At 44.4% G+C, this 26,302-nt stretch overlaps 5 protein-coding genes across 9 annotated transcripts in view; 4 read left to right on the top strand and 1 right to left on the bottom strand.

Annotated features, from left to right (window-relative positions):
- The window catches only part of LOC135264601 (rabphilin-3A-like), a 54,927-nt gene extending 44,973 nt beyond the window's left edge, over positions 1 to 9,954 (bottom strand). Inside the window, exon 1 of one of the 2 annotated variants that reach the window (XM_064353327.1) lies at positions 9,702 to 9,954. The gene's annotated coding sequence lies outside the window, so the exon portion shown is untranslated. Of the gene's footprint in view, positions 1 to 1,151; positions 1,289 to 9,701 lie in introns of those variants that run through there. The other variant, XM_064353328.1, reaches the window with a different exon arrangement.
- On the top strand, positions 3,782 to 9,234 carry LOC135264606 (transmembrane emp24 domain-containing protein 2-like). Of its 2 annotated transcripts, XM_064353341.1 has the most exons (5): positions 3,782 to 4,094; positions 5,313 to 5,505; positions 6,598 to 6,618; positions 7,602 to 7,709; positions 7,885 to 9,234. In XM_064353341.1, the coding sequence occupies exons 1-5, from the start codon at positions 3,915 to 3,917 to the stop codon at positions 8,007 to 8,009; spliced, it is 627 nt and encodes a 208-aa protein (XP_064209411.1). In that variant the 5' UTR covers positions 3,782 to 3,914; the 3' UTR covers positions 8,010 to 9,234. The 2 variants fall into 2 exon arrangements, with proteins under 2 accessions (XP_064209411.1, XP_064209413.1); XM_064353343.1 differs by lacking the exon at positions 6,598 to 6,618 and having other exon boundaries at positions 3,787 to 4,094.
- An 802-nt stretch (positions 9,955 to 10,756) lies between the features above and the next one.
- On the top strand, positions 10,757 to 14,848 carry gtf2h3 (general transcription factor IIH, polypeptide 3). The gene is made up of 13 exons (XM_064353336.1): positions 10,757 to 11,015; positions 11,250 to 11,329; positions 11,568 to 11,674; positions 11,844 to 11,989; positions 12,275 to 12,337; positions 12,815 to 12,844; positions 12,988 to 13,016; positions 13,107 to 13,181; positions 13,281 to 13,334; positions 13,468 to 13,536; positions 13,723 to 13,858; positions 14,263 to 14,299; positions 14,428 to 14,848. The coding sequence occupies exons 1-13, from the start codon at positions 11,006 to 11,008 to the stop codon at positions 14,495 to 14,497; spliced, it is 906 nt and encodes a 301-aa protein (XP_064209406.1). The 5' UTR covers positions 10,757 to 11,005; the 3' UTR covers positions 14,498 to 14,848.
- A 154-nt stretch (positions 14,849 to 15,002) lies between these two features.
- LOC135264602 (rab5 GDP/GTP exchange factor-like) lies at positions 15,003 to 22,050 on the top strand. 3 transcript variants are annotated; one of them, XM_064353332.1, is made up of 9 exons: positions 15,003 to 15,137; positions 16,437 to 16,605; positions 17,343 to 17,479; positions 17,818 to 17,972; positions 18,672 to 18,741; positions 18,888 to 19,023; positions 19,637 to 19,728; positions 19,868 to 20,124; positions 20,298 to 22,050. In XM_064353332.1, the coding sequence occupies exons 2-9, from the start codon at positions 16,445 to 16,447 to the stop codon at positions 20,814 to 20,816; spliced, it is 1,527 nt and encodes a 508-aa protein (XP_064209402.1). In that variant the 5' UTR covers positions 15,003 to 15,137; positions 16,437 to 16,444; the 3' UTR covers positions 20,817 to 22,050. The 3 variants fall into 3 exon arrangements, with proteins under 3 accessions (XP_064209402.1, XP_064209404.1, XP_064209405.1); XM_064353334.1 differs by having other exon boundaries at positions 15,062 to 15,137; positions 16,419 to 16,605; XM_064353335.1 differs by lacking the exon at positions 15,003 to 15,137 and adding an exon at positions 15,157 to 15,271.
- A 412-nt stretch (positions 22,051 to 22,462) lies between these two features.
- Positions 22,463 to 25,767, top strand: psmd9 (proteasome 26S subunit, non-ATPase 9). The gene is made up of 6 exons (XM_064353337.1): positions 22,463 to 22,645; positions 23,090 to 23,189; positions 23,789 to 23,982; positions 24,538 to 24,639; positions 24,923 to 25,011; positions 25,350 to 25,767. The coding sequence occupies exons 1-6, from the start codon at positions 22,517 to 22,519 to the stop codon at positions 25,375 to 25,377; spliced, it is 642 nt and encodes a 213-aa protein (XP_064209407.1). The 5' UTR covers positions 22,463 to 22,516; the 3' UTR covers positions 25,378 to 25,767.
- Positions 25,768 to 26,302: the final 535 nt, after the last annotated feature.

Raw genomic sequence — 26,302 nt, 5'->3', positions numbered from 1 at the left:
GGTCTAAGACTCTTGTACTCAATTTAATTGCCCTTGGCCACTCCTATGCCATTAGAAGTTGTTGTGGCAGCAAGTATCACCTTGTTTTCCCTCATAAGACGGAGACCAGTGACTTGTATGTGCTGTGAACACGACTCCAAATACTGCTTCACGAGGGAATAAAAAACATCAATTGAATAAGTGAGTATTCCGGACAATCTGCGATCGGTTTGACCAGTCAGGTCGTGTAAGTTTTGTCTGTACTTATTTTAGCGGGTGGAATTACTTGGATATTTAATTAACCAAACTGATTTGTTTAAAATTGTTCGTCATATGTCTCCGAAACGTGCTTTACAACCAACACAAGTGACTGAAACGTTACGGAACAAAGAGATGATTATTTTATTTACAGGTAATGTTTTTTTAAATTTCGTTACAAAAAAAAAAAAAAGATTTTCTTGTGTTGGGTATATTACGATATCTCTAAAGTATTTCAAGCAACGTTAATGTTCCTAGAGCGTAATATGATTATTAAGAGGCTTCATGAGACCGAACTTCTCTTAAACACCGTTATGGGGATAGGTTCAAAACCTTTACCATTCCCCCAACATTACCAAACGTAACATTGCCAAATCTAACGCATACTCCTTGCTGAAGTTACTGTTTCCTACATGTTTATTCTACCTTCCAATTGTAGTATTGGCCATTACCTGAGGGAAAGGCTCTTTAAAAAGGCAAAATGTTTCAGGACCAAGGACAGAGTATTAGCAGAAGATTTCACAGTCCGAACCCATATCTGTCCCCACTGTGCTGTATTATCAGCCTCAACAAGTGCCAAACTGCCGTACTACATTCATTCGATTTCAAGGGCACTTCGTCGAAGTTCCTGGCATCTTTGCAAAAAAAAAAAAAAATCGCAATGGGTTTCCAATAAATTACTGCATACGCTCGGCTAATTCTGTTCACTTGTGGAAAAATCTATGCGCAAAACATTAAGAGCAATTTAAAAATTAAATATTAATGCACTGAACGAGCGTTCTGACCTTTACATTACTACGGTCTCTCCAAGTTCAGCAGCTTAATTTTATTTGAATACGTATGTACTATGGAATTATATGTAGCGGAAGAAAATAACAAATTGTATTGAAAAATAAAATAAAATATTACTATACCTTTTAAAATTGTTTCACCAGGCCGCGAGACGCCCGCCGCAGTATGGGTACGAAGATATACCGAGAACGGGACGGGGAGATGCACGTTCTTCGCTTTGAGCAGGAGCCGTTGACGATCCGTTGTCTCCGGACCTTCAAGGAACTTCTGAAATTCGTGCTCTTCAGTTACACGGTGCTGTTAGGGGCCCTGTTATTAGCCGGATGGACAACATACTTCATGGTTGCCAAATAAAAATATAAATATCAAGATAATGTAAAAAAGAAAAAAAAAGTGACAAGTGTTCATTTTTGTCTGACATAAACTGTGGTGAAACGTGCATTGTGCCATTCTTTTTTTTTTTTTACACTGGCAATGCAATATTTGTGTTCATGTTTTGTTTTCATAAACCGTGTATGGCCAGTGGAATTCAAGATGTTTATGCCGTATGTATAAAGCCTGCTTTGATTGGTTTAAGAAGATTGACTTTGAAAGTGCAGTATTGAAATATGTAAACAACGTATAGGCCTATATCGCGATAAAAAAAAATTATTAGGCCTACTATAAAATCATCTAACGTATAAGTTGTAATTGAGGACAAATGGATATTTCTGTATTATTCCAGAGTAACAGTGCATTTAAAGGCATTTGATTGTAGTGAGAAAGAAATCATTTAGAAATAAAGCGTTATACAGACCCACAGCATTAAGTGACAGAGGACACGAGATAACAGACCATCTTAATTTAAAAAAGTATGACAGAAATAATCTTTTAATTTCATAATTAGTCTAAACAAGATTGTTCTGAACCTTTCCCTTTCCGTCTCGTGTACATTGTCGAATTGCTGAAGTGAATACTTCAGTTCACAGTGGCAGTCATTCTTTGTTCCCGCGTAAATAAAAGTGCTATAGCCATAATGTTAATATAATGCTCGCAATAAAATGAAAACTCTTGGTCACACCGAGCCAGCTAACACGGTTTAATGTACTTTTTTTTTTTTTTTTTTTACATTACAACAAAGTCGTTCTCTAATTAATCAAAATTGCACAATGCGCATTCAGACACAAAGTTACAGGTAAAACAGAATAGCAGGACAGGTATTTTCTAAGAACATGTCATGTTTATTTATTATTAGAAACTGGTCTTCTTTAGAGACTTTACTTCCTTTCATTTTTTATTTTGGCTACGCCTATTTTTATAGGTTCGGCACCGGTTGTATATTGCTGATTACATAAACAACCAAAATTGAAATTGTAAAACGGAATTTATTTAACAGCCTATTTTCAAGCTTGAGATGGGAATGGGCAACTATCAATCAGCTAGTTGTGTGTTTGATTATAACTAACTCGCCTTTTAATTCCAAGACTTAACCTACTGTTTTGCTGTTATGATTGAACGATGAAACGTTTTTTTTTTTGTTTGTTTGTTTGTTTTATTAAAGGAAATTTCGATCTTTGCGGGTAATTACCTAGCTGTTAGGTCAGCTGGTGTTCATTGTCAGCTTTAATAATTTGCCTACCCTTCCTCTTTTTTGTTCATTAAAATGCTGTTCACTAAACAGATAACAGGTAGCCCTTTGCAGAAAGTAAGTGGTAACTGGTTGTCATCGATGTAATTTCCTTGTGTTCTGTTTATTAGTTTCCGTGAAACTGTTAGCCTGGGTAAAATATGCAAACGACATTGTTGGTATTTTAAAGGAATGCAGAAATAGAATGTATGCATACTCAATAAATATTATTTTTTATCTTAATTCCAAATAATATAAATAATATGTATGATTAATGGTCGTCATTTACCTCTGCTGTAGGACACATTTAACGACAATGAAATTGTCATTCATTTGTGATAAAGATGTTATTTATATTTTAAAATCCACTATAATAAAGGCATGGGGGGCATGAAACATGTTGATCTGTGAAAAATAAAAATTAAACTAAGTTTTATTGCAGAATATCGTTGATGTTTATTGTTTTTAAGAGACATTTTCAATTATTTTTCATCCCTTTCTTATTATGTTCAAAGAAATCATAAGTTTAAAACGGATAAATTACACCCAAACGGAACACAAGGGTTGATATAAACGCCAGAAATTCATGCAATATTGAATATATCCACACTAGAACACAATCTATTGCTGTCTAACCTGTAATAACTCTGAAACGACATAGCATACAATTGTCTGAGCACCCCACATCATCATGTCCGTTGTTACAGTGGAAAGAGTAGAGCTGGAAACGCGCGGAATTAGATAATGACATTGTATAAATAAATCATATATTAGCCTATGTTAGCATTTGAGATACGGAGACCCGTAGATGTTTGGTAAAAACTTCCTGTTCGACAGAAATATATTGTTACAATGCTTTAATTCAAAGCCACCTAGATATTGTAGCACAAGATTATCCATTCTGTAATTCACGCTCATCAAAAACAAAATACTTCAATTGGACTATAAGGAAGTACAACATATTGTATGTGCATTTATTTCATGCATATTAATAATTTGAATATATTATGACCGCAAGTGAAATGTATCATGAAAAACACTCCCGATGATATTCAATTGAAACGCGCAATTCGAGAAAACAAATGCAACAGTAGTTTGTCCCTTCTCGCACGTCGTTGCATACTTTACGTGGCAGCTTCAGACAAGCCAGTCGCTGCCAGACCGTGTACCATAAACTCCACCTCCGAAGCTCCGCAAGTCGGCGCTCACACTCACGGGAGCTGAGTGTTTTAGCACTCCTGGTATTTTCTGTAGTAATTGGACGAAAAATAAAGTAATAATGTTTACCCTTTCAGAATTAATGGTTATTTTAGCAGTGTGTTCGGCCACAGCTTCGGGATACTTCGTTAGCATAGACGCTCATGCCGAGGAGTGCTTCTTTGAACGGGTCAACTCGGGGACCAAAATGGGCCTCATGTTTGAGGTTGCCGAAGGAGGCTTCCTGGACATCGATGTGGAGGTAAGGCCGTGGTGTTGTGACAGATCAGCATAGCAGAAGTGTTAGCCAGTCACCGAGATAGCTGCCTAGGGTGGCATACGTTCTGCGTGCTAGCTAACGTGATAGAACTGAACCTGCCAACACAACCACGTTAGGATGATTGACATTTACCACGGAAAGTCTGTCTAGTCAGTGTAACTGTGAACTGTTAGCTGGAGTACGCTGTTAGCTAGCAACAAGGAAGCTATTTTCAAATGTGAGAAAGCTGACCGGTAACATCACCCAGCAGTCTGATTTGGCTAATCAGGATAGCTGGCTAATATGGCAAGTTAATGAAGGAACATCACGCAATATAGTCAAAGCTAACTAGCACTAGCTAATTTGGAGGAGTGGATTTGGCTAACTAGCCAGTGTCCATTAGATAGCAACCAACTTAACGAAGTTATGCTAGCAGGTTAAACTATGCGGATTCGCTAGGCAACGGGCAAGCACTACTACTTGATTGCTAAGTGGAGCCAGGTCACTTAGCTCGCACGTGAAAAAAATAGGTAAGTATGTACTGGCTAACTTTAGCCATCTGCTTTCTGTATCTAATTAGCTGCCTTGACATAATTGTTTGCAGTAGCTGATAACTAGTGTAACCCGTCTCTCGCAGTCACTAGCTTGTCACCTTGTCAGGCCAACAGTTAACGTGCCTTGGTTCTCTGTAATTCATTAGCTACGCAAGTTTTAAGTTAGGCATGACTAATCGTGTGTAATGAGAATGCCAAATCTCTGCAGATTTTTTTTTTTTTTTACAGAAAAGTCTTTAGAAAACAATATTAGAATCATCTCTCTAGGGGTTTCGTCATACTTGTTCCTGGTTATGGTTATACACTTTGTTGTACGTCGCTCTGGATAAGAGCGTCTGCCAAATGTCTGTAATGTAATGTAGAACCAGTACTAGTGCAACTGTAAATTGTTCACGAACAGTAGATTGATGAGTGTTTCTGTAATATATTCATGCACTGAGCCTGCCTAATTTAGTTTTTTTAATTCTTAATTCAGTCAGGACAGGCTACATAGATTTTTTTTAAAAACCTTGAACAGAGGCTTTAAAATGGCCTCAGCAGTATGCATCAGCCAGTCTGAAAAGACTAGAGCATTGGGACATGGGAACGGATGTCCCCCACCATTTGGCTGCAGCAGACGGACTCATTTTAGACTAATCTCAGACTACGCCCGTCCCTCTCGTTGCAGATAACCGGGCCAGACGGCACGCAGATTTACAAAGGCGACAGGGAGTCCAGTGGAAAGTACTCTGTGGCCGCTCACATGGACGGAACCTACAAGTTCTGCTTCAGCAACAAGATGTCCACCATGACCCCCAAGATCGTCATGTTCACCATCGACATTGGAGAGGCCCCCAAGGGGGACGGCATGGAGACGGAAGGTGGGCGGGGCTGAAAGGGCGGGGGACATATGATTGACACTTTTTTTTTTTTGTTTCGTTTGATTACTGTACATCCCCCCACTTTCTCTTTAGTCCTTAATTTGGAAGACGTGTCACATCAGTCACGGTCAGCCAGCAGATGGAAATCTGGAACGGCTAATCCTGAGTGTAAACACTGAACGTGCGATAAGCGTAACTTGCCCGTCCCCGTGCTGCCCTGCGCTCACTCGTTCAGCTAAGTGGCACACCGCAGCAGACTGTGCACTGCCCATCAGTGCTGAAGGTCCAGGGCTGCTCTGGCACGGTCAGGATTCGGTACCGCAAGCCTTCAGTGCACCCATCTAAACGCAGCCCATTATTTACTCTCAGGCAACAAATGGAAAAGCGAAGGAAGACTGACAACGGATCAGTCAGTCTCGTCCAGACTATTGTTAGGCAGAGGGTCGCTGGAGCCAAATGATGACAGGGTGATTTACAGCAATAACAAATACTTTGTCAGATTTCTCATTCCATCAGACCTGCAATTATTCTTTACAATTAAAGCCCCAGCTGAGGCCTGCAGTTGTATTTAAGGCAGGGATGCACAACAAGGGCCAATTAATTTCAGGATTTTGTGCCAACATTTATTCAGTTAGCCCAATCATATCTTGGCATGCGTATAAGCACCAGCTACAGCCCCAGACTGCAAGTGTATCCAGGAGATTTCACTGTGTTCAAGTACAGGAAAGAAGCGGTGTCTATATCTATGGTAATATATAGATATTCTATATCTATGGTAATTGGTCGGAACAAAAACCAGCATGCAGATCGGCACCCCTGATTTAAGTTAAACTGGCTCTGAGCGACATTCCAAACTCAGCTCTTATTCTTGCACCTGTGTGCCTCCTCCATGATTAAAGGAAGGGGAATAAGTCACAGTGAAATCAGCCGCGTGTCTCTGTCTTTACCATCAGGAAAAACACTGACTTAGAGATGATTAAATACTGTAAGATTTTCTCCTTTCACCTGTAACTAACTCTCGAGCCCCCACCCCACCCCCGGTGATCTGGAGTTTGACCTCTCTTGACTGTGTGTCCTGACTCTCTCCTCCAGGTGACGGTGACTCCTGGGACGGTAGGTTGGATGCTGCATGAGGATAAAAAGCTTTCGTGTCGCTTATTCTTTCACTCCTCAGCCTTGTGCAGCATTCAGCCCTGACCGCTGTTCCAGTGAAATCACTATGGTTTTGTCAGCAGAAATGCCATAACACTCTCTGACTGTGTGCTTGGTTGACGTTTCCTAGACACTTACCCCTGTTTATAAAGTTAAAACGGTGTTCCCCGATTACCGTGTGGAACTAATGGAGATGGCATCCTGAAAGCATCGTGTTTCGCTGGAGTTTAATTTTTGATTTAATTGCCTTGTTAGTGGTGGAAGTGCTTTTGCCATACGTTAGTGAAATACCGCTTGTGGGTCTGGCACTAAAAAAAAGATGTACTGAACATTTTTTTTGATGGAGGAGTGTGCATGCGGCATTATTACAGTGAAGGTTTATTTATTCAGTTGGTGATCTGTCCCATAAATGTTAATCTTGGTCATCATTTTTGAGTACTGGCGAGTAGGAGGGTAACGGTGTAGCATTCGTAGCAATCCGTTTGGTACACGCTGCAAACCACAGTTACAGTCTTGCTTTAACACACGTGCAAAACTTTTTTTGTCCACCTTCATCTGGGCAATATACAAATGTCCCGAACCGTGAAGTCAAAATCGAGGTACACCCCTAAGCAAAGTGCGTGTGCCGTTACACCCCTGCTAGCAAGATACTCTTCAGCCTTTTCAGTGATGTAGACCAGTAAACTCCTAGCTTCGTAACATGAGAAGTATTTTAGCATGTGTTATGGTCTGGACTCAAATATTTGTCTTCATAGCTACACCAGTGGGGAGAAGGGGGGGAAAGACCCTGTTTTTCGAGTTGGGCAGATGTTTGAGTTACAGGACCCTGCTTGACTACATTTTACTGAATATCCTGCAGTTTGGGGGGTGGTGGAGGGTGGAGGGGGATAGTTGGCCCTGTCTGAACGTAACCGGCGACGTTCCCGCCCTGTCGTCTATCTCAGCTCATCAGAACAAGCTGGAGGAGATGATCAACGAGCTGGCTATTGCCATGACAGCAGTCAAGCACGAGCAGGAGTACATGGAGGTCCGGGAGAGGATACACAGAGCAAGTAAGCCCCCCCCCCCCGCATTTTCTCAGAAATAAAAACACCATACTATTCAGTTATGTCAGATTATTGTTGTGCTGGAGAGGCAGTGAGCCTTATGAAAGGACAAACTATTTGCCAGGCATCTAATCTGGAAACCATCTTTTTCCCCCTTTTTTTTCATCCCTTCCTTCTTCAGTCAACGACAACACGAACAGTAGAGTTGTGCTCTGGTCTTTCTTTGAGGCGCTGGTGCTGGTGGCTATGACCCTGGGACAGATTTACTACCTGAAGAGATTTTTTGAAGTACGGAGAGTCGTTTAAAATGGCTTTTTTTTGGTTTTTGTTTTTTAATTATTTCACCATGTACCAGAAACATCACCTCCACAGTTCAAGATGGGGAAACTATTTGATTTGTCTGCGATGCCTTTTAGTCATGCTTTGTGTCTGTGAAGCCTTTCAATACAGGTTCTGGTTCCTATTTCTGTTTCTGGGTTTTTCTTTGTTTTCCGATTGTATTTGTACCTTCTTCTTGATGTTATAATTGTATTGTTTTGAACTCCTGGCCTTTTTAGAAGTTGAGGTTAAAAAATGTTATTGTACACTTTTTAAGTTTCGACTGTTGCTAGCACAGAGGCCATCTGTTTGTTCTGGTTTATTTGCAAAAGCTTTTGACTTCATGTGAAGAAACGAGGACAGCAAACTAGCAGTGACAACATGGCCTTTCTTCCTGCACTGATCGCGAATTAAAGCTGCAGTATCGTCGAAGAGACGTGGTTTTGGGATTGCGTGCACCAGGTCGTCTGAACTGATGTCAGCTATCCCAGGAGTCTTCAATCCTTTGGCTTTTGGGGCAAAGTGGGCTTTCATTGAAATTGCAGCTTGTCACCGTGCTTGATTTTTTTTGCCTATTATTTTCTGAATAAAACCGACTTGAACATTGGGGAAAGTCTGCAGAACAACCCAGGCAGTGATTGGACGCAGTCCAATATTTTGATTGGCCACACTTGCATCAAGTGGCCACTTTTTTAAAAATAATGCTGAGCTGTTCAGACTCTCGATTCTTATGCAAGTCCAAGGAAATATGTTTTATCATTCAAGGCACATACTGTATGCATTTGGGAATGTTTCTATATAGGGGAGCATGGGAGCTTAATTGTGTGCATCTGTGTGGGTGCGTGTGTTTGCATGTTTGTGCGTGCGTGCGTGCGTGGGTGTTTGTGTGCGTGCGTGTGCGTGCGTATTTGTGTGTGCAGACTGACCATTTTGTGAGTGGCATTTAAAAATTAGCTTTTACTCTAATAAGAAAAAATGGTTATGTAATTTTGTATAATTCATTTTTTGGTTTGGGCAGGTATGTGCTTGGTTAGGGAACTTTTTTGTTACTTGGGGAAATGGGTGTCTGGTCAGTAAAGGAAAGTCATGACAACAAAGATTTTGTGCAACGGAGGACAACTCAATCAAATCTGTAAAGGTTTAAAGGTAAATGCTGTATGTAACATATGAACCAGATTTGGTTAAAAAAATAAATAACACTGTTTAAAACTTTTCTCTTTGTCTACATCTGTATAAATCCTCTGAAATCAAATGGTATTAAAAGTTTTAACATTTTAATCAGGTCTCTGGAATCACTGAGATTTGCTGACTGATACAAAATTGAATTACAAAAACAAGAGTATAAGATTTGAAGAGGACATTGCTGCCACACGGAGCTGTAACTTGTCTTTTCAGGATGGGTGGATAGGGACCCGGCTCAATACAACTCCTGTCCGCCGTACCTCTCTAAACAGGCTGCCATACCGCGCGGCCTAACAACCCTAAAGTAACAATGCAAATCAGATCCGGGGAAATGTAAAGCTAATTGGACATACGACTCCTATATTCAAGTAGCTTGTATGTTATTCGCACAGGGCTAATATCACATATCACTTTTCGACCACTTAACGTTGTTACATTTTAAATCCCTGCGTCTGTGTTGATCAACTACAACAGTAGGCCAGACGTAGGCCTGCTTACCTTGCTGGTTTATACAAAGCAGCCAGTCTAAGCAGATTCCAGGGAAACCTGCCTTGTTTCGCTTACTTGTCAGCACTGGGACTGTCACATTCTTGCAACTGCTGGTGCATTAAAGCCAAATAAAGACGGTATCTTCGCGTGTACTACCACGCCTCTGTTTCCGAGACGCCATCTTTTGTTTTTTCAGCGGTTTGGTTAATTTACCCGGGTTTCGCCCTATGGTTTCGCCAGCGCTGACCACTCTGACGGTTGTTTGAAAATTTATCACGTGAGATGAAGGAATCGTACCAAAACAGCTGATTAACTCCCCGCGAAAATTTACAGCCACCCCCTGTAGTCAGGCAACTCAAATTTCACTGATCAGAATATACATTAACAATACTGAATATGGAACGTATATTTCCCTCAAATTTTGACATTTGTATCGATCGTCTGATTTCCTATAGATGGGACTGGCCGCCTCATCTAGCATGGGGAAACCAGTTAGAATTTTTCAGTGGTGTTTTGACCGGATGATAATATGGGATATCAAAGATATTAATATTTTAGATTGTGGCTTTTAAACTGATAGAATTCAACATTTTAATACGGTTATAAGTCTGTCTAAATCCCATAATTCTGTTTCTATGTTATACGCACATCAATTGGTAACCTACACCTACCTCCTTTGCTCATGATAGGTTTAATGTCGTACAGGTCAATAAAAATTAATTCTCCTGTTTTAGGAGACTGTAATTTATGTGGCTGATGGAATGCAATTTGTGTGCCATGATTTTCTTTTTTATATGTTGAGAGAAAACATGAGTAGCAATTTCGCTACCATTTTTGTTCTTTTTTTGTTGCCCTTGTTGTTGGCAGCAATGACTGGAATGATTTCTGGGTAAAAATGTTAAATGAGTTCCGTCCCAACCTGTAGGGTGATGTGTACAGAATGTGCCACTCTTGTATGATCAGTGATTTCAGTGGTGTTATGAGTAGCTATTTATGGACGTGTCGCGCTGAATCCAATTTCTAGCATTTTTCTCAAGTCACTTCTACTCTCAGCGTCACAGCTGACATGCAGGATAACAGTGTCGAAAATATAGCTAACGATTACTCTAACATTTGCTAGCTACCTTAAGTCTTTTACCCAACTGTTTCGCTTTCCGAATGCACTAGTTTACCACATAAAATCAATCAATTTTAACAACTTCCACATAATGTACCTTTGGTCTTCCCAGATTGATTTCGCAATCCAGTCGCGAGATACTGACGTAATCATTTCGCGACTCCATTGTCAGATGGGAAAGCAGTGACGAGCTGAGATGGCATCAGGTTAGCTCAAAGAACCGTCTTCACTTTTATATTTGTTATAACTGAAACGATAATCAATTTAACGTCATGCACATGTGAAATCGCAAACTTGAATTGGTCTAATTTGCATTTGTTTGTGTTCCTATATTGAAACCGGTTAATGCGTAGCTTACATATTCCCTTTTAGTCTGCTAGTTAGTAGCTACAGGACATTACTGTAAAATTGCACGCAGATAAATATTGTTTTGTTTGCAGATGATGAAATAAGTTTTCTGGTTATTGTGGTGGACGTTAACCCCATATGGTGGGGTCAGCAAGCACAACGGGAACCCGAGGTAAGGTGACCTCGCACCCAGCTAGGTAGCTATAAAGTGTTGAATCGCAACATTTAGGTTTTATTTATATTAATGGAATTATCGTCTTGTGGAACACTTGGTTTATCGTTTTACATTACTCTCCTTTTGTCCGTTCCGCAATATTTCCTTGTTAGTTTGGATAAGTGGTAGAAGTGGTATCAAAGCCAGCGTGATTGCTTGTCAACTGTCTGTTTCTTATTCTCTTCCAACTCCCCAGTTCACCTTGTCCAAGTGTGTGGACGCAGTCATGGTGATGGGGAATTCACATTTGGTCATTAACAGGGCCAACAAGTTAGCCATTATCGCCAGCCACTGCCAGGAGAGGTAAGCATCACTTAAGCACAACAGTCAATGGAAAAAGGGGCTTGAGATGTTCAGATGTGTCATTCTTTTTCCTTTCAGTTTAGCTTTCCTGAATTCTACTTTTCATTTCCATTCTCCCCCCCCCTCTCTACTTTTTATCTCCTCTTCCCCCCATTCTGCTGGCATGCAGTCACTTCCTGTACCCCAGTAAACATTGGAAGTCTGGGGACGCCACTGGAGACGACTCGGCACCAGCCAGCGGGGACGGCAAATACGAGCTCCTGTCAGTGGCCAATGACCTGATCGCCGAGGAAATCAAGAGCCTCATGGCAAGAAGTGAGTCCACCTTTTAAAAGCACCTTGTGTTCCTGTGATCGCAAAATACGAATGACGGTTGTGACGGCACCTTACGCACAGAAAACAGAGGACGTCCACCTGGCTCAAAGTTTGTGAATAATTAGTAGAACAACATCGTCAGTGATATGTGGGTATATTTCACGGTGCCCTGTATCCAGGAAGTGGTATGACCAATCACCTTTGGGATCGTTACCAACATACCTTGTGATTGGTGGAGCTTCTCTCTGTTTCCTCCTAGTAAAGTGAGGTCTGTTGATTTTACAGCCGATGTGAGGGGCCTCCAGACGGACACCCTGCTGGCGGGAACTCTGGCCAAGGCGCTCTGCTGTATCCTTCCTCACAGCTGCTACACATTGAAACAACACCACTCCCCATTCGCTCACAGGCGCTACACATTGAAACAACACCACTCCCCATTCGCTCACAGGCGCTACACATTGAAACAACATCACTCCCCATTCGCTCACGGCTGCTACACATTTAAACAAAATCATTAACTACCAGTTCATCTCATATGACCTACCAGTGCTAGTCTATAACAAAAGCATTCACTCTTGGGACTGACTACATACTCTGTTTTTGTGTTTATCAATGAATTACTTCATTTTATTGTAATATTGAATATTAAAGTTTATTGAATATTTATCTTTATTTTTATAATTTCTATAAAGCACTTTGTGATACTGTACTGGATGAAAGGTGCTATATAATGTTTATTTGTGTTTATGGTTATTATTAAAGTGCACACAACTGTGTGTATATGTGCATATGTGCAGGTATTTGCTCTCAACATTTCATGCTCAGATATTCACAGAGTCACAAAGGAGCTGGAAGGTAGTTGGTCCATTTAAAAAAATATTCTAATTATAATTACGGTGAAAGAGAATCCCAATATGGTAAATATGTGCTTTTCAGGAACTTGGCGCTTTTAAAACTTGATTGTGCTTACTTTGCCTTTCACCTTCTGTCTTATCCAGCTGGACAAGAAATAAAATCAAGGATTTTGGTACGTTATCTTATGAACCCGTCACACAAGTCTCATGTGTTCTGTATGTGTTGTGAATAACAGCGTTTTGTTTTCTGCTCTTAATAACAGGTCATTAAGGCTGCAGAGGACTGTGCTCTACAGTACATGAACTTCATGAACGTGATCTTTGCGGCTCAAAAGCAGGTAAGATAGCCTGCACCACCATTAACTCATACTGGCCTGTTCATTTATTTCCATTTTTTCATGAGAGTGGAAGTGACTGTTGTTTTTTGTTTCTTTCAGAATATCCTGATCGACGCGTGTGTGTTGGATGTTGACTCTGGTCTTCTCCAGCAGGTGAGGCTCAGTTAGCTCAGGTGTTTTATCCTCTCCGCACGGTCTATATCAAAATGACTGGTGATGTCCCCGTGTAGGATCATGTCCTGTAAACCTCAGGAAGTGACGTTGCATTATTGCACTGTATTACCAGGCCTGTGACATCACAGGGGGGTTGTACCTGAGGATACCACAGAAGCTTGCTCTGGCACAGTACTTGCTAGTAAGTACATCAATTACACAATCAGTATGAATGATATTATAATTAAACTGAAGATAAAGTTTGTAAATTATCTAAAGGCCATCCTGAAAATGTATAATCCCTTTTGGTCCTTTATTTCCTTTGCTAGTGTTAAATTTCTGTGTGTGTGTGTGTGCGCGTGTGTGTGCGTGCGTGTGTTTCTGGCAGTGGGTGTTCCTGCCAGATTCCGACCAGCGCTCCAAGCTGGTCCTTCCTCCTCCAGTTCACGTGGACTACCGAGCAGCTTGTTTCTGCCACCGGAATCTCATCGAGATCGGCTACGTCTGCTCAGTGTGCCTGTCCAGTGCGTCACAATCATCATCTTCCTCTTCCTTATTGTCTTGCTCGGCCATTTCGTCTTCCTTGGCTTTGTGGCTAATTTTTTTGCTTTGCTTTTGTTTTGAGGTATCTGCAGTAGTACTGGACAAAGTAAAAAATAAAGTAAAGGCATATCTATTCAGCTGTCTGTTTACCAGAATGAAGTCCTTTTGAAGGGTATAATGTGCAGGTATAGTCTGTCGAGACCATTTATACAAAGAGAATATATTTAATTGTGTATTATGACTAAGACCGTTCTGGATATACGTAGTTATATATTTTAAGAAGCTTCCAAATTTTGGTGACTCCAAGAGGTTGACATGGCTGTTAATGAATTAAGCTCTGGTTTTCTGCTTAAATGTGCCTCTTCTTTTTGTTTCTTACATGAAGTATTCTGTAACTTCAGCCCTATCTGCACAACATGCGAGTGAGTATCATTTTGACATTGAAGCTTTGTAAGAAAATGTGTTGCTGATTTAAAAGTTGTTTGTATTTCACGATCTGACGCCCTTGAATGCATTTTGCTCACACTCCATTGATTTATTTATTTTGTAGAACTGCCTTCAAACTGCCATTGCCTCAGATGCTGAAGTCAAAAAAGAAGAAACTGAAACCATCAACATAACGAAGGCATTTCAAATTTCAACGTCAAATGCAAATAACAATGTAAAAACGGCATTTGTAATTATGTTCTTACAGAGGTTTTGGTTTCTTTTTTACAATTCTACCATTGAATATTCTTAAATGTGCCAGATCTCTGAATAAATGGAAGACGTGTTATCTGATGGAATTGTGTCATCCAGTGTACAAGAAAATCTGCTATTAATTTATTTTGAATATCTACAGTGTATTTTTACATGAAATATGCCATCTAAAGCTATAGCGTTAACTATTTTGATATACTTTTTTAAACCAGTCTGTGTTTTGTAATTACATTTGTGTATCATTAATAAAGTTCAAATGCATATAATAAAAAGATCAGAACTCTTGGTGTAATTACTGGTGAAATCTACCTATCTGTAGTGTATGACAGTCGTTGTAAATGTTTGAAGAATGCATAATAAATGTGCTTGCAAAAAAAAACAAAAAACAAACTGCTATAAACTGCGACAGCCGGCAAAGATGATTAGTAAGTAAATAAATACATTTGGAATGCCAACTAACTGGGCCAACTGGACGTTATCCATTAAAGCATTTCCGGGTTACACACTGACGTTCGTTTCTGCGAAGCGGGTGACTTCACGCAGTTAAAGAGCTGGCTACAGGTTGGTGATTTTATTTTATGTACTACTAGACTAACTATTTTATTCTTATTTACCAACTTACGTTTCATACAGACTGCCATATTACTTCTAGTTAACGTTTTTGTTTAACTCTTTACAGGTGACAAGTTGATATCGTAAGCAAATTATCGAGTTTGCTAACTTTAGTCTACACTGTTTGTAGCTGGTTAAACAGCTGAACTAGGTAGCTAACTACGTTAGTGATAGACGGTCAGACGACTTGACTTGCTACTACTATATACACTAGAAAACCATAGACACATGTTCTACCGATACTACTTTTTGGTTGTGTTAACTGTTAGCTGGCTAATGTGTTGCTCGTAAAGTCGACAGCTAACTGTAGTCTAGTCTAATATTAACAGTACCGCTTTGCTGTTGTGTAAACGACTGTTCGCTTACTTGGAATCATTGGGAAATTAACTAGTTATGTGATATTAGCGAAATTAACTTGTGAAATTTTACTTTAACGGTGTAGTCTAGATCTAGCTAATTTGGGTATTCAAGACTTGATAGGTTTGAAAGCTCACACTACTTTACTACCTAGCTAGCCTATATAGTGTCACTTAAGTTAGTCTAAACTGGCTGTTTTTCTGTCTATTCTGACAGAAAAACATAAAATGACATTACCAAACGCTGTCCAGCTACACGTTAGAACCTTGGTGGCTGGCTTTTATGTCGTGTACGATTAGCGGATAACTTGCTAGTTCAAGTCGATATAGTTATCAAACAAAGCCAGTGTTATTTCTTGTTTAATGTACACCAAAAGCTATTTAGTCAGCGCACAGTTCGCTATATACGGCATTATCGGGCTGATTTATTCACCAGGGTAATTTAGCCCATGAACAACTGTGAAAAATATCTAGCCGCAGGTCCTAGCCTGCTAGTTAGCAACAAGTACTATGTCAGTTGACAGGTCATTCAGTGATCACGAGGGGTATATTATTGAGGGTCGAATTTACCCCCTCTTGTCGCTAGGGGGAGACAAACACTGATCCGTATCATGCATTTGTGAAGCTTGTTATTTCAAGTTTTGGATTGTGGGTGGTATTATAACTAATATTGTTTTTCCTTAGGGGCACTGTAGACAAGGGGTGTCCAGTCTTATCTGAAAAGGGCTGGTGTGGGTGCAGGTTTTTGTTCTAGATTCTTCTTTTGAAGGTCTTGATGGAAGACCATGATGAGTTAATGTGGACCCACAACGGGCTCTTTTTACGGATGAGATTGAGATTGCACGACGGGGCCACACTGGTAATGTGCTTACAGGTGCTGCTTTGCCCGCAGGTGAGATCATGTGGGCTCAGCAGCAGAGGGGCATCCACGTCAGCCAGGCCGAGCTGCTCTGCAAGGATGGCTGCGGTTACTACGGCAACCCCGCCTGGCAGGGCTACTGCTCCAAGTGCTGGCGGGAACACACGCGGCGCAGCGCACAAGGAGACCGACAGGAGAGCAGGTATGGCTGGCACACAGGAGAGCAGGTATGGCTGGCACACAGGAGAGCAGGTAGGGCTGGCACACAGGTGCAGCAGTTAGGGCTGGCACACAGGTGCCGCAGGTATGGCTGGCACACAGGTGCAGCAGGTATGGCTGGCACACAGGTGCAGCAGGTAGGGCTGGCACACAGGTGCACAGGTAGGGCTGGCACACAGGTGCAGAAGGTAGGGCTGGCACACAGGTGCACAGGTAGGGCTGGCACACAGGTGCAGCAGGTAGGGCTGGCACACAGGTGCACAGGTAGGGCTGGCACACAGGAGAGCAGGTAGGGCTGGCACACAGGTGCAGCAGGTAGGGCTGGCACACAGGTGCAGCAGGTAGGGCTGGCACACAGGTGCAGCAGGTAGGGCTGGCACACAGGTGCACAGGTAGGGCTGGCACACAGGTGCAGCAGGTATGGCTGGCACACAGGTGCAGAAGGTAGGGCTGGCACACAGGTGCAGCAGGTATGGCTGGCACACAGGTGCAGAAGGTAGGGCTGGCACACAGGTGCAGATGCATACCCTGTTCTCCAGAAGCTGTCCAAACTGCTGCTAGTCTGACCATCACTGACGTGTGAACAACATGCTCGTGTCAGAGGTGGCTGGCTCTGTCAGACTTAGACTGTCCTGAACTGAAGAAGTTTCACTGTATGTGCTCGTATCATAGACCGTACGTATGCGTCTTTGTTGAGAATGCGATCTGAACTCCCAACAGCTCCGGCTTCAGCAGCAATGGAGGAACGTCCCTCACCTTCTCCAAGTTCGAGGAGAAGAAGAGCATTGAGAAAGGGCGCAGGGTCAACACCATGAGGCGGCTGCTCTGGGGAGCCCCCTCCCCTGCAAAGCCCCCAGGTTGGTCGGGGGCGTGGTCTTAGCAGCAGAGGTGGGGTTTGGGGGCGTGGTGTTAGACACGGGGGGGTTTCGGGGTGTGGTGTTAGCAGGAGAGGAGGGTTGGGGGCGTGGTGTTAGACACAGAGGCGGGGTTTGGGGGTGTGGTGTTAGCAGGAGAGGCAGGGGTTGGGGGTGTGGTGTTAGCAGGAGAGGCGGGGTTTGGGGGGTGTGGTGTTAGCAGGAGAGGCGGGGGTTGGGTGGTGTGGTGTTAGACACAGAGGCGGGGTTTGTGGGCGTGCCGTTAGCAGGAAAGGAGGGGTTGGGGGCGTGGCCTTAGCTCTCCGCTCTCCCCCCGACAGGAGAGTCGTCTGAGGGGCGGGAGGCAGCGCTGAAGGCCTTCCAGAGCCTGGAGCCGGGAGACTTCACCAGCTTCCTCAAGCTGCTGCGCCGGCCCTCGTCCCAGCGCCTCAAGTCCCGCTGCACCGCCTTCCTCAACACCATGGAGGCCTACCACGTAAGGGCTGCGCGCCACCCGCTGCTGCTCCTGCGCTGCAGCCGCTGCTGCTCCTGCGCTGCACCCGCTGCTGCTCCTGCGCTGCACCCGCTGCTGCTCTCGCTGCACTCCTGCGCTGCACCTTGCTGCTCCTGCGCTGCACCCTCTGCTGCTCCTGCGCTGCACCCTCTGCTGCTCCTGCGCTGCTCCCTCTGCTGCTCCTGCGCTGCACCCTCTGCTGCTCCTGCGCTGGTCTGTTTGCTGTTTCTCCTGCAGTTGCGGTGGCGTTCCACTTTAGGCAGCAGAGGGCGTAGTAGGAATTACTGGTGACACCCAGGCTGTTGCCTTTAAAAGCTGAGAGGATCTGGACCTTTGGGTCCTCCTTCTTCCACTTCCACAGACGACTCACTATGGTTTCTTCTGCTAAAGACAACATCCTTTACTGATTCCACACTAAACCATCATCATCCACACTGCTGACCTGCACCGCACACTCTACAAACCTCATGTATTTTTGTAAATATTTTGGGTTCTCTTGTTAATAAATATTCTTTATTGCAACTACTTTGTGTGTGTCTCCCACTTATGTTGTGGCTTCCCCTCGCAGTCATAACAGCTGCTGCTGGGGTAACAGGCCCCACCTCTGTGTGTGACACTACGGCCCCCCAAACCCCTTTCACCTCTCAGCCTCACCTGCAGCCCTCTCTCCTGCCCCTGCAGGACCTGCCCGTGGAGAAGCAGTCGGACCTGGTGCAGGAGTTCTACCAGAACGCCGCGGACCATTTCAGCGGTCAGTGCACTCAGTGTCTGTGAGGCCTTCGCGTCTGTGTCCCTTTAAGATCTTCCCCAGGGATTCACTAACCTAATATTCAGTGGTTCCCAAGATCAAATGTTGGACTGACCGCTGTCTCTCTCTCTCTCTCTCTGTGTGGACAGGCTTGTCGGAGGAGCACGCTGCTCAGACGATGGAGCACATTGAGAAGCTGATCATGACGCAGCTGCATAAGTGGGTGTTCTGCCACGACAGCAGCGACGACGAGCAGAAGGACCTGGCCCTGCAGCGGAGGATACGGTGAGCGCTGCTCGGCCCGAACAGGTCCGCCCCTGTCCCCGCCCCCCCTCTGCCCCTGTCCCCGCCCCCCCTCTGCCCCTGTCCCCGCCCCCCCTCTGCCCCTGTCCCGCCCCCCCCCTCCCGCCCCCTGCCCTGCCCCGCCCCCCCTCTGCCCCTGTCCCCGCCCCCCCTCTGCCCCTGTCCGCCCCTGCCCTGTCCCCGAACCCCTCTTGCCCCCTGTCCCCGAACCCCTCTGCCCCTGTCCCCGCCCCCCCTCTGCCCTGTCCCGCCCCCTCTGCCCTGCCCGCCCCTCTGCCCCTGTCCACCCCCTGCCTGTCCCCCCGATCTGCCCGTCCCCCCTCTGCCTGTCCCGACCCCCTCTGCCCCTGTCCCGACCCCTGCCGTGCCCTCTGCCCCTGCCGCCCCTCTGCCCCTGTCCCCGACCCCCTCCTGTCCCACCCCCTCTGCACTGTCCCCGAACCCTGCCCTGTCCAGCCCCTCTGCTGTCCCGACCCTCTCTGTCCCAGATCCACACTGTCCGACCTTGCCAACCACACCCGCCACCTGCTGTAGCTGGCGGTAGGTGAAGCCTCGGCAAAAAGCAATGTGACCTGATGACCTTTGACCCTTGCAGGTCGTTGAACTGGGTCACCCCGCAGATGCTGAGCGTGCCCTTCGCTGACGAGAGGTCAGAGGCCAGCGACCCGTTCCTGCCCGCCATCACAGGTAAACAGGGAGGGAGGGGCTGTGAATGACCCGATTAGGGTGACATTCAGTAATGTGTTTTCCTCTCAGGTATACTGCAGGTTTGAATATCTTGCCTCTGTAATACCGTTTTCTCCCCCCCCACCTTTCCCCTGTCCAGCGATCATCGAGATGGACGCGAAGCGAGCCCCCCAGGACAAGCTCACCTGCGTGTCCCGGTGCAGCCAGAAGGTGTTCGAGGTGCTGGCGTCCTCCAGCAGCGAGCCGGCCAACGCCGATGACTTCCTGTCGGCGCTGATCTACGTGGTGCTGAAGGCCAACCCGCCGCGGCTGCACTCCAACATGCAGTACATCATCCGCTTCGGCCTGCCCCACAGCCTGATGGCCGGGGAGAGCGGCTACTACTTCACCAACCTGGTGCGTCACGGAAAGAAAACTTCATTACACGCTGACGATCCAAGTACCATTAGCACACTAGTATTATTAGCATATGAGTATCACTAGCATATGAGTAACATTTGGGATGTAAATGAGAGTGCGGTTATGACTGAGTCAGATCGAAGTTGAAGGCCTGCTTCCTCTCTCCTCAGTCCTGCGCTGTGGCCTTCATTGAGAAGCTGGATGGACCAGCCCTGAATCTGAGCCCGGAGGAGTTTGAGGCCTACATGCAGGGGCGACGGGTGGCCCCCCGGGGCAGCGAGGGCCAGCGGAGGGCCAGGGAGACGCGGGAGAAGCTGGTGGAGCTGGGGAGTCGGCAGGAGAAGGTGACCCTGGGGGTGCAGGCCCTGCAGGAGCAGCTGCAGCAGTGGGTGCAGTCCGTGCAGGCGCAGGTGGATGAGATCACAGCCCAGTCACCTCCCGCGCAGACTGATGAGGTCACCGCTCAGTCGGTGCTGACGGAGGTGGGTGAGGTCACAGTCGCCTCAGCGCCGGAACAGGCGCAGGTGGATGAGATCACAGCACAGTCAGCACCGGCGCAGACTGATGACGTCACAGCTCATTCCGCTCCTCCACAGATAAATGAGATCACAGCCAACTCTGTGCCAGCGCAGCCTGATGATGTCACAGATGTGTCTGTGCAGACCCAGGTGGAGGCGATTAGTGCCTAGGTGAGCGAGTATATGAGCTGGTGGGGAGAAGTACGCAGCCTTCCTGTGCTTTGGCTGTGTGCAGGAACACAGCCCGTTGGAGGGCACAGGGAAGGGTACTACATAGGATGCCGTTCTTCTCCATTTTTTCCAGCTGTCTGTTCTGGTAGGATTCAAAGGCCTCGTGCAGCCACAGCACGCAGCCACACACTGACCTTCCATGTTCCAGCACACTCCGCCCTCAGTATCTGAGCACACTTCTGTGTCTTCAGCACCAGTGTCACTGCTGTGAGTGAGAGAGGCCAGCTGTCACTGTCTCCTGTTTACATTCATGAACTTGTGCGGGTCGAGGTTTTTCCATTTTTTTCCCCCATAATTTATTTGCTGGCATGTGGCTGAGGCTTACAAAAAGAAAAGCAGTTTCATGTTTAAGGCTGAAGAGACTAGGCGGTGTGCTTTCTGGTTCTGAAGCCCGTTCTTTGCACCTTGTAAACCGGGGGCTGGACATCCCTGATCCACGAGTACTGGAGAAACTGTAGGTACTTCTCAAAACTTAATTAATTGCACACATAAATTAATTATTAGCTTCCTCAGTATTTTACTCCGCAGTGCTGTGGCTATGACGGGGTGCCTGCCTTTTGTTTCCAGTTTTGAAGTTTAGTACCCTGGTCGTGAGGAGAAGGGCCAGTTCTTGCAGGGTACGGATGTGTCTGTGGCTTTCTGTTGTCTTGGTGCCAAAGTGCCTGAACATTTAAGCATTTCTCAAGTGCCTTTCCAGACATTCCATTTTATGGAAAGGAACACAGTAACCAATCAGTAACTCACTAATGAAACCACTATGTGGGGGGGAAAGTGTTTTTGTCCCAAAAGCAAATGTTAGTGGGGCAGTGATGTGTGTCCTTTAGTGTGTACTGTTTGTGTTCAGACACATTCCTGTCTTGTATGATACCTTAGAGCACAATGGTGCCTTCATTGACCTTCTAGTTATGCTTATATATTCATAAAAATCATGTTATATTATTATGATATAGGTTTTCTCATTCTCATTCTCCTCTAAGTTCTACGGTACTGTTCAATAGTACTAATACTGGTTTGGTGAGACAGAGCAGAATGTTGTGTCTGTGTGTGTGTGGAATAGATTGTGCAAACGCAGAAAAGCCTTACTGTTTACACATTTTAAATACAGTTCCCAAAGATGATGAAGATTTAATGTAATAATTTATATACTGTATTGAAAATAAATAGAAGATCCTGATGTTTTGTTGTCTGGGCTTTATTTTTTCCCGTCTCTATTCACAGACTGCATTGAAAATATTCTGACACATGAAACTGCATCATAGGGGGAAACTCCGGGGGGTCAGACAATGAAACTCCTGTCATGAGTTTCTTCCACCCATGACCTCAACCAGCTGATTTTACTTATTAGTTCTACCTCCTGGCCAAATAATTATGCTAATGAGCACATTCAGAGGACTGGAATTGTACTATTATTATTATTATTATTACATTTTTATTATTTCATATCTATGTTTCAATAAAATTTGTATGTGTATGTGCTTGAGTTTTTTTTTTTTTTTAGTTGGGGCAAAGGGGGGAACTAATTAAATGCAGCACTTCACAAAACTGTGAAAAGAGCACGCTATTATTCCTTCGCGTTTGTCCGATTCGGTGGTCCGTAATTGTAGTTTGTCTTACAACTTGACGAGCTCGAGGAGGTAGCCATGAAGATGACGGAAGAATATCAACATGACTCGGATTCCACGATAACAATCGAAGATGTTCAAAATCTTGTCAAAAAGAAAGACTCGATAGAAGAGCAGATAAAGGCATATTATGACATGCTTGAAGATGTAAGTCACTTTTGAATTAAACGCACTTTACTGAGATGGTGAAATTAACACTACGAACGGGCTAACGTTAGTCAGTCGCTAGTGTTTTACTTTCGCTAACGCGAGCTAGTGTAACGACCTAATGTGTCACTCAAGTGTATGTATTCCAGTGACATTAAAATCTTTACATTGCTTGCTTGAAAATCTCAATTTAAGACGAATATCTGCATATTTAGTAAACGTTGTCTAGCTAACTAGCATTAGCTAAATTAATATGCGTTGTGTCGTTTCATAATGGCCTGTCATGGACGTTGTTTTTGTTTTTGTGTCGTACTCTTTCTGGCATGTCCGCTGGTTGAGTTAGCATGGTTGAATTGTCTACTTTTCCTTTAGCTTCCGGTGTGCTCCTGCGCTCGTTAGCCACTGTCATAACTCAGTTTGATGTTTGTTTTGTTTGCTTCACAGCAAGGTGTGGGGACGGAAGGCCCTTTGGTTGACTTAGAAGGTTATCCACGTGCGGATGTTGATGTATACCAGGTTCGAAAGGCCAGGCACAACATATCCTGTAAGCAAAGGTTTTCTTTACGTCCGTTTGGAAAAACCAAACGCCACCACACACGGCATTCCGTAATGTGAACTATTTCTAATAATTTTCTAACGAACAATACACGAGCTCCCTAGGATAACCTCTTTACAGTACACCAGCTAACGGCAGTGTTGAACTTAGTGCGTCAGTGTGCAGGTTTGCTGCAGGTTTGTTTCTGATCACCTATAATGTACTGTATGTGGTCAGGTCAACACTGGTGCTGACCAAGAGAATTACACAAAAGGAAAATACCCTGCACACAACCTATGGCAGCCAAAATGTTTATTGTAGTGCAGTTACCAAACCCAATGCATTAGCTTTGAACTGCGTGAGGTATTTTCCGTTTTGAAGAAAATGATACACCTCTGAATTTTATTTAATGCTCCTACACAAATGAAGTGGTGCGGCAACATTTCAATCAGGTGAAACTTTGTTGTACCGTTACATTTGTGTGGGAGCATTTAACACACAGCAGGTGGTTCTCTCTTTTTTGAAAAGTTAATGTTTGACCATCAGCACCTCTGTAACTGTAACGTGTCTGTGATTGTGTCTGTGCCTGTGTCTGTCCTGTTTCCCAGGTCTGCAGAATGACCACAAGGCCATAATGGTGGAGATCGAGCAGGCGCTGCACAGCCTGCACGCAGCGGAGAAGGCCAGGAAGGGGCAGGACGGGGCCCAGGCCCAGGCCGACGCTATGGAGGAGGAAGCCAGCCTGCCGCCCCCCTTCGCCAGGGTGGACACCATCACCCAGGGGTCCCCTGCCAGCCTGGCGGTGAGACCCCGTCCCCCCCAGATCTCTCGCCTCATTCTGCGCCCTGTCACGTGGGTGGGGGTGGCGGGGGGGGGGGGGGTCCCAGCGGCCAGGCTTGTTTCAAACCCCAGGACAAAACGATGTGATCTCTCTTGCCTAGGATGACATTGTGCAACTAAAGTGTAAACCAGTGACTACATCACTGTGCATTCTGGGAAAAGCAAAAAATAAATAAACAGAAGAAAAACTGCCAACTGGCTTCTTGCAACATTTAAATCATTAAGCAAACAAATATTGATATTTCAGTTTAGTGTTTTTATGACGCTAACATTATTTTAGACAAAAGAACCCAATGTGCTAAAGTGAAAGTGAAACCCTGGGAACTCCTGTTGTTGTAGATAAGTTGTTTTTGTTTTATATAACAGCAATGACTGATTTTTGCTTAATTTCATACAACACACTTCCTTGTGACAGCTATCGGGGACATTCCATTAAATGAGCGCTTGATCATTGGCTGCTTTTAATGATGTGAAATGAATTTGTTATTTACATTGCTGTGCTGGTTGTGTTCCGTAGGGATTGAGAGTTGAAGACGAAATAATCGAATTCGGCTCAGTCAACACCGGGAACTTTAAGACCCTGCAGAACATCGCATCTGTGGTGCAGCACAGTGAAGGGGTAGGTCCCGGTCATACGGTCTGTGGTCCCGGTCATACGGTCTGTGGTCCCGGTCATACGGTCTGTGGTCCCGGTCATACGGTCTGTGGTCCCGGTCATACGGTCTATGGTCCCGGTCATACGGTCTATGGTCCCGGTCATACGGTCTATGGTCCCGGTCCCACCCCTGCCTTCACCGACTCATACTCAGCGGAGGTCTGAAACAGGACGTGAAGCATGTGACCGACTCCTGTGCGTAACAGACTCCTGTGCGTAACTGTGAATTTGGGTTTCTGTGCCGCAGAAAGCGCTGGGCATCACCGTGATCCGGGGGGGTGAGAGAGTGCATCTGGTCCTGACTCCCCAACGCTGGAATGGGAGGGGGCTGCTGGGGTGAGTGTGCTTCACAGACCCTGTCTGTGCTTTCAAGATAAAAAGTCAGACCACACTGTCCCAGGGGATATCATTTAGAATATGTACCATGTTTCCTTGTGTAAAGAAGAAATGTGAACTATTAATGGGCTAATGCATTTTCTGTGCATGTAAATATAGGACTCAATTCACCGATATTCCAAATATGATCTGTATGTAGACATAGTCTTTGTGCAGTAGTCACTTACTTTTCCATCAAAAAATGTAAAATAAATAAATAAAAATCTTGGATCGGTATCTATTCTGTGCATATAAGAGCACTTGGAGGTTCCTGATGGGCGTGTCTCTGTTGCTTTCAGATGCAACATTGTTCCTCTACGGAGATGAGAGGGCACAACGTCTCTGGCAGAATTTTGACCGAAGATGTTCAAGGAGTCAACTCTGGACGCGATGCTTCATAATCTGGTTTTTCCAGAGGGAAACCCCGGTGTGGAATTGTTTGTGCTTTGCAGATAGATTGTATTGTGATGCACATCTTGTTCATGGTTCTTTCCCAGTGTGAGCTGCTCTAGTGTGCTGGTGTGGGGCACTTGTGGCTGGGGGGAGGTTGGGGGGGTGGGGAGGGTTGGTGTTAACAGAGAAATAAAAACACGCTGGATGATGGGAAAAAATTAATTGGGTTTCTTATCATGAGGGACCAGAGTTTGAGGGAATGCACAGTTTGAGTGGGAAGTGTTGCCTTTATTGACAGGCAAATCTAATAAATTGTTGCATTTACTTTGTCTATTGTCATTTTTTATAAGGATTATCAATCAGTGCTTGTCACTTAAGAGTGTTCTTTTAAAAGAGAAGCTTTCTACTAACTACACTGCAGCTGGAGTTTGTCTTACAGTGTTGTGCTGGATCAATTGTCTTCCAAATAGGCAGTCTTTTCACACTTGGTGAAAAGGTGTGATGTAGATCCAACCCTATTACAAAGTTAACTTGACAGAAATGATGAACAGAAACCATTTTAATCAGGGTTCAGATTGAAGTACAGCACAGAAACTTCCCTGGGAACACTTGGAATGCGTTATGATTGCATAACTACTGATGGTACCTGAGTACCATCAAAACCAAGATAGCCAAAAAAAATTAAGTTATTTATCTTGGTACCCAACAAAAGGCAAAAATGTACACAGTGCTCTTCAGATTTACTAGATAAACTCATGGATTGCACATATATATTATAATTTTATAAATATAGTTATGAACGTTTATTTTTTTTCTTAAACTCTACTAAACACATTGAAAAAGTACCAAACATAATTTG

The sequence above is a fragment of the Anguilla rostrata genome, chromosome 10 (assembly GCF_018555375.3).
Source record: "Anguilla rostrata isolate EN2019 chromosome 10, ASM1855537v3, whole genome shotgun sequence".
Classification (NCBI taxonomy): domain Eukaryota; kingdom Metazoa; phylum Chordata; class Actinopteri; order Anguilliformes; family Anguillidae; genus Anguilla; species Anguilla rostrata.
Note: the sequence above shows the minus strand (reverse complement) of the source record. Positions and strands in the feature narration are given on the sequence as shown.

What these genes read in the sequence shown, in the direction of transcription:
- psmd9 (XM_064353337.1), top strand. Translation starts at nt 22,517, where the DNA reads ATGAAGATGACGGAAGAATATCAACATGACTCGGATTCCACGATAACA. An exon ending in GGCCAGGCACAACATATCCT is followed by an intron (nt 23,190 to 23,788) that starts GTAAGCAAAGGT and finishes CCTGTTTCCCAG; the next exon opens with GTCTGCAGAATGACCACAAG. An exon ending in GGTCCCCTGCCAGCCTGGCG is followed by an intron (nt 23,983 to 24,537) that starts GTGAGACCCCGT and finishes TGTGTTCCGTAG; the next exon opens with GGATTGAGAGTTGAAGACGA.
- LOC135264602 (XM_064353332.1), top strand. Translation starts at nt 16,445, where the DNA reads ATGTGGGCTCAGCAGCAGAGGGGCATCCACGTCAGCCAGGCCGAGCTG. An exon ending in GGAGACCGACAGGAGAGCAG is followed by an intron (nt 16,606 to 17,342) that starts GTATGGCTGGCA and finishes AACTCCCAACAG; the next exon opens with CTCCGGCTTCAGCAGCAATG. An exon ending in CGCCGCGGACCATTTCAGCG is followed by an intron (nt 18,742 to 18,887) that starts GTCAGTGCACTC and finishes CTGTGTGGACAG; the next exon opens with GCTTGTCGGAGGAGCACGCT.
- LOC135264606 (XM_064353341.1), top strand. Translation starts at nt 3,915, where the DNA reads ATGTTTACCCTTTCAGAATTAATGGTTATTTTAGCAGTGTGTTCGGCC. An exon ending in TCCTGGACATCGATGTGGAG is followed by an intron (nt 4,095 to 5,312) that starts GTAAGGCCGTGG and finishes CTCTCGTTGCAG; the next exon opens with ATAACCGGGCCAGACGGCAC. An exon ending in GGAGAGGATACACAGAGCAA is followed by an intron (nt 7,710 to 7,884) that starts GTAAGCCCCCCC and finishes TTCCTTCTTCAG; the next exon opens with TCAACGACAACACGAACAGT.
- gtf2h3 (XM_064353336.1), top strand. An exon ending in ACTCTGGTCTTCTCCAGCAG is followed by an intron (nt 13,335 to 13,467) that starts GTGAGGCTCAGT and finishes CTGTATTACCAG; the next exon opens with GCCTGTGACATCACAGGGGG. An exon ending in CTCTGGCACAGTACTTGCTA is followed by an intron (nt 13,537 to 13,722) that starts GTAAGTACATCA and finishes TGTTTCTGGCAG; the next exon opens with TGGGTGTTCCTGCCAGATTC.